This window comes from Triticum urartu, chromosome 7 (assembly GCF_003073215.2).
Source record: "Triticum urartu cultivar G1812 chromosome 7, Tu2.1, whole genome shotgun sequence".
NCBI classification, from domain to species: Eukaryota; Viridiplantae; Streptophyta; class Magnoliopsida; order Poales; family Poaceae; genus Triticum; species Triticum urartu.
Window position 1 is genome coordinate 261,314,580 of NC_053028.1, and position 5,498 is coordinate 261,320,077.

Genomic DNA, 5,498 nt, shown 5'->3' on the forward strand with positions numbered 1-5,498 from the left:
CTTCAATCCCACTTTTACCAAATTTCGCATCAAGATCTAAAAACTCCAAATTTTTGGAACGCCTTCTAGGTAAAGGTGGCTCATCAGTCCCCTCATTATCAAGATTCATATTGCCAAACAAAGATTTAATAGGAGACACATCAATAACTTTTAAATCTTCATCTTTATTTAAACCTATAAGGATGCTAGCCGACCCTCCTCCACGAAGCTCCCCCGGATTGGCGCGTTCGTGGCCATCGGATGGGCTTTGACTTCCGCTGCTGGACGTTGGATCAGTTGACCGCGTGGTAAGAAATGTTACTTCTGCTTTGTTCTCACGTTTGGCTGACTTGTGACCCATTTGCTTCTATAGTTCTGCATGTTACTTGTGGGTGTTCCGAACAGGTGCAACTCCAATCAGTATGTTGCAAGCGCGTGGTCATATGTGAGCAGTCATCTGTCTTTCTATGGCTGACGCGAGCGCCTCAGGAGGCACTGCACCCATCGTCACCACCACACCAAACCCCACAGCGGCTCCTCCGCAGTCGCCCGCATCCCTTTCCCCCGAACCCCGCAGCTGCCCTCCTCCTCCATCCTCTCGCGCCCCCTCCCACATCTCATCCAGCCCCCTTCCCGCTCATCACTGAACGGACCCGAGACGTGCGGGCAGCGGAGGCGAAGGGCGACGGCGTCGGCGACCTGCAGGCGAAGGGCGACGGCGGCGGCGCTTGATTTGAGGCTGCGTCATGGATCGGCCCCTGCTGAGCGACAAGATTGCTGGACTGCCGCCATCTCACCTCGCCCCACCAGCTTCCACCGCCATGGATCCGCCGGAGATGGAGGGCAACGAGTGAGAGGGAGCAGGAGAAGATGTGAATCGAGGGAGTGAAAGAAGAAGTTCACACGGGAAGGGGAAGAGGGAGTCTTGCGGCGTATCCTCGTCTCATCCCGGCTGCAGATCTTTTGACGCCATGGAGCCAGCCGCTCTTGCTCGATGCCACGATACACAACACCAAGGTAGGCTCGACTACCTTTCCCCCCTCTCCCGTGTGATTTGTTTTCTGTTGATTTCCCCTCTTGTCTGTTCTAATTCGTGGGCAAACAATGGAGGATTTCTTCATTGTTGATCTTATTTGGCGCTGACTTCCCCCTAGATTCCTTCCTTTTACAGTTCCTTTTCGACTTGCTGTTCATCACGTCGATGGCTTCCATGGAGCAGAGGAAAGTATGCCATCTTCATCTAGGCAGAGGAGCGGGACGGCCAGGAGCTGTCGTCCTGCTACCCTATGCCAATGGATGCGCCTCCCAGATGGCTAGCAACGCCAGATCCAGCTGGAAAGGACTCTACGGTAGGTTTGGTTTGTTCTCCACCCCATGAAGTATAGGATTTTCTGTAATTTATTTATGTGGATTAACCCCAGACTTCATAGAGGTAGTCATCTTAAATTAGTTTGAAGTATTGTTATTGGTCACATGTTTACCAGTCCTATTATTGAAGCAACTGGATAGCTGCCGTTAGCTGTAATGTGATTAGCTACCAATCCTATTATTGAAGTTATTATGGTATATGTTCCTGCTACATAAATATACTTTTGTGATCATGAAATTGCATTTAGTTTTAGTATTCTCTGGTGATGGAAAAGCTAACATGTATCAAGCTAGATTATGCAAAGAGTTGGGAGCTATGCCTTTTTGCATTCCAGATTATGCAAAGAGATTGCCATGTTTTTTTTTCGTTTCGGTTTAGTATATTCCCTTATATGTCCAGTTGTTTTCCGCAGAATAAATATAAATGTTCATGTTGTAATGGATGGATATGTATTGATGCCATCGTCATGTCATGTAAATTAGTTACAGAGCAGATCTATATTTTTGTTGGGACTAAAAGTGAAAACGAATTTGGGACCAAAACTTTTCAAATAGCTCTAAATATAAATTGTGACCTTGCGCTTTTTGGGGTGGAGCTGCAGGGGGTGAGAGGTGGATAACAATAGCAAGAAGGAGCATGCCATCGAGGAGTGCAAGCAGCGGCACTCCTCCGCAATGGGGTATGGCTGCAGGGGAGGGGACACGGCCAACGACAGGAAGAAGGAGCAAGTCGTCGAGGAGTACAAGCAGCAGGGTAAGATGTGTATATTTTCAGACGATCTTGACTGTTTTGCAACATGTATTGCATTTCCAGGGATGATCCTTTTGCTTATTTATTATTTGCTATGTTCTCTGAAGATTATTTTTGGCCCATACAGTTTCCTGTGACTGGAAGTCTGAAAATGAAGATAGGGCATATTGTTTTGGTTCTGTGGCCGGAGATATTGTGGCTTGATTTCCCTAGAGCAATCGGACCCTTCCAAGATAGGTGAGCCTGATTTCTTCTGCAACTCTTGCACCACAGTACATGAAAAGGAATATGTCTACCTATCAGCACTATTTCTTGAGGAGGATTGTTGTTTCCCCTTTATTTTGTCACATCTTTTATGTGCTGGAGTTTTTCTAGGTCACTTTACATACTAGGCATCAGTGCACTTTTAGATACATTAGTGCTGATGGTGCTATCTTTAATATCTACTTTTGCGCTTTTCAAATTTTCTACTACGCTATCTATTATGTTCAGAGATTATGACTTTACACATGTAATGCTGATTTGAAAATCTCCCTTGATTTGTTCCTCAAATGTTCTAAGAGAGTGTTGCGTATTAGGAAACCCCTTGGATAGTTAAGGTGTTGTTTCAGCTGACTAATATAAAGTTATATTTCCAGCAGAAGATATTTGGGATTGACGTTCTGATGAGAAAGTAGCGTACGGATGGATGGACAATTGGACATGAGCTATCCAGTGTAGGTTCAAACAATTCATTCATTCATTGCAGGTTCAACATGTTTCATTATGTATTTTTGCTTCATATTTAGGGTCGAGTTGGGCTATATTTCTTTCATTGAGGCGAGGGTGATTCCAGTAGGTGAGGTGCATTTTAGACATCCGGATGCCTTGCTATGTTCAGGCGTACTCGCCTTTTTTCTTGAAGTTGGGCGTCCGTTGTCTATGCGGCAAGGTGAGCTTATCCCATTTACTTTGTTCAATCCAGAGCCAAGATTCATATCCCCTTCACCGTCATTTCATTTGTGAGCATTTATTCCATTTCTCTATGTTGTCGGCATCCTGACAGTTTAGATGTTTCTGCGGATCACAATTGCTTCTGAACACACCGGCCCATCTCATTGAGGAAATTCCCCTGCTCCGCTTAATTAAAAATAATGTGAAATATGTTTCTACCAAAACTAATTACAATTTATTCTTTTTAGTTTCTACTGATTTTCAGTATGAAATATTGGGGCCCGAGTACTTCAGTTCATTTCACAGTGGATATGGCACACACATGTATCATTGCTGTTATCGTAATTGATACCAACACCTTGACTGAATCGCATAGAATAGACTGCCGTGATAATTCTTGCAGTCCTAAATTGGTTTCTCAAAACATGGGAAAATTTACATTCTAAAAACTGTAGGCACACTGGGTGAAGCATATATATAATTCTATTATAACAGAGGTCACACACACACAATATATAATTCTCTATATGCAAATTGTTATAATATGATTTTATTAGAATAGAGGTCAGGTACTACTGCCACGACATAACAAGGAAGGTGTGACACCCATTTTTATATATATTGTGATTTCAGTTTTCATCAATGTCGCTATTATTATTATTATTATCTCTTTGTAGCTTCATATAAAATCAGTACTGACATGGTCATTTTACAGAGTGTAAAAATGGTAGGTGGTAGAATCATAACCTGGGACTGAGTGCCTTAAGAAGTTCCTTTCATTATCGTTAAATAATATAATGTTTAGGGCCAGTTTAGATGCGTCGTCGGAAAATATGAGTACAATCAGTGAATATTGTGCATTGCCTTGGTGTTTGGTGTGTCTATTGCATAATCCTTTTCTTTTTTGCTTCTCTTTCCAAAGCAAGGACCAGGCTGGGAACATATGTTTATAATGAAGTTCTTTCATTGCAGCTACATAGTATCTTAGCTAGGTATCTCTGTGCAAGTGTAGTTTGCCTGCAGGTTGGACATGTGTTTGAATATAATCCTTTTCTTGCTTCTCTTTTCAAAGCAAGGACCAGTCTGAGAACATATGTTTATAATGAAGTTATTTCATTGTAGTCTGCATAGTATCTTAGCTAGGTCTCTCCAGCATGCTACCACAAAAGCGGAGCCATGATGTTATGCCTATATCTGCATCGTCTATCAGTCCTAGAAGTTCTGATCTTCGTCTACCGTTAAACCGAGTTCATCTGCCTGGGTATGGCTGCACAACTTTTTATGTAATTGGACATTAAAAAGTAGAGAATTTGGTTGTACTGCATCTGCCAAAGCACTATTGAAACAATGAATGTCAGCTATGTTATGAGCCAAACCATATTAAGTATGTGCATCCTGGGTGGAATGCTTTCTGTTCATGAGCTGGTCTCCCAACACGTATTGTTGAGAAAAGAAAAGAGAAGAAACGAAAAGAAAAGAAAGGAGCTTTTAAGTTCTTAAGAGGAGCAAGAGAGCTTCTAAGTTGTACACATTAGATCTAGCTTTCTTATGTTGTTTGTCTAATTATTTTCTGCTCCCTGTATTTTCATATTGTGCTTCAAGCGGGTCGGCCGAAGAAAACACTTTGTGGGCCGAATTGAGTACCATGCGACTACATCCGAATAGGCATGCGTCTAAGTGGCATAGAAACAGTCTTTTTTTCAAACACATTTCTTTTACAGAAACACTTTTTTTAAAAGGGGCTTCTTATGTGGTTTATACATGGTGTTAGGTATATGTATATTCTTATTAAGCAAAAAGAATGTATTGTTTTTACATAGGGATGTAAATTCTTACCGTACTTGCTTGCTCAAACAAAAGATTGTCTAAAAAATACTCATATTTTCAACACATGGTTTTGAATGAGTCTGTACTACCAAATTGTAATATGTACGTACTCCCTTCGATCCTTTATATAAGGTGTATTTGTTTTTTGATAAATTTCTACAATGTAAGGTACATTTCTCTAATTCGTCATAATCCTTTTTTTACCTATGTAGAAAAGAGTAAAGTATCTTTTTCCTGATTGTCTGTATCTTTCTTTACAAAAAAGAGGAAAGTATGTCTCCCCTGATTGGTATTGAGTAATCAACAAATTTGACAAGGGCAATTTTGTACTAATGTATCTATAATTTGTTGCCTTGGTCACCGTGCCCAAAAAATCACGCCTTAGATAGAGGAACGGAGGAAGTACATCTCATTGTAGACAGCAAGACACCATTCCTTTTTATTAAAAGAGATTAAATTTGTTACCACATGTGCTTGCCCACAACGAAATCAATTAAACCATATTTTTTTCAAGGCGCATATGGATTAAGATATGACTTTCTACTACCGAACTACAATAAGTATATACATCGCCTGTCCTTACTGAAGGAAACTATTTTCATCGCGAATATGGGTTTAGCGGGTCTCTGCGTCATTTGAC

General features: G+C 41.3%; 1 protein-coding gene across 7 annotated transcripts; it reads left to right on the forward strand.

The window, feature by feature from the left end:
• The first annotated feature begins 427 nt into the window (after nucleotides 1–427).
• Nucleotides 428–4,562, forward strand: LOC125519859. 7 transcript variants are annotated; one of them, XR_007288348.1, is made up of 6 exons: nucleotides 428–996; nucleotides 1,151–1,328; nucleotides 1,950–2,101; nucleotides 2,226–2,335; nucleotides 2,740–2,814; nucleotides 2,887–4,562. XR_007288348.1 is itself a non-coding variant. In XM_048684636.1 (5 exons), exons 1-5 carry the CDS (start codon nucleotides 951–953, stop codon nucleotides 2,762–2,764), a joined length of 531 nt encoding a protein of 176 aa, XP_048540593.1. In that variant the 5' UTR covers nucleotides 432–950; the 3' UTR covers nucleotides 2,765–4,562. The 7 variants fall into 7 exon arrangements, 2 of the variants coding, with proteins under 2 accessions (XP_048540593.1, XP_048540594.1); XR_007288347.1 differs by having other exon boundaries at nucleotides 429–996; nucleotides 1,134–1,328; nucleotides 2,206–2,335; nucleotides 2,737–2,814; XR_007288346.1 differs by having other exon boundaries at nucleotides 431–996; nucleotides 1,134–1,328; nucleotides 2,206–2,335.
• The last annotated feature ends 936 nt before the right edge of the window (nucleotides 4,563–5,498 follow it).

What these genes read in the sequence shown, in the direction of transcription:
- LOC125519859 (XM_048684636.1), top strand. Translation starts at nt 951, where the DNA reads ATGGAGCCAGCCGCTCTTGCTCGATGCCACGATACACAACACCAAG. An exon ending in CAGCTGGAAAGGACTCTACG is followed by an intron (nt 1,329 to 1,949) that starts GTAGGTTTGGTT and finishes GTGGAGCTGCAG; the next exon opens with GGGGTGAGAGGTGGATAACA. An exon ending in ATCGGACCCTTCCAAGATAG is followed by an intron (nt 2,336 to 2,736) that starts GTGAGCCTGATT and finishes TTATATTTCCAG; the next exon opens with CAGAAGATATTTGGGATTGA.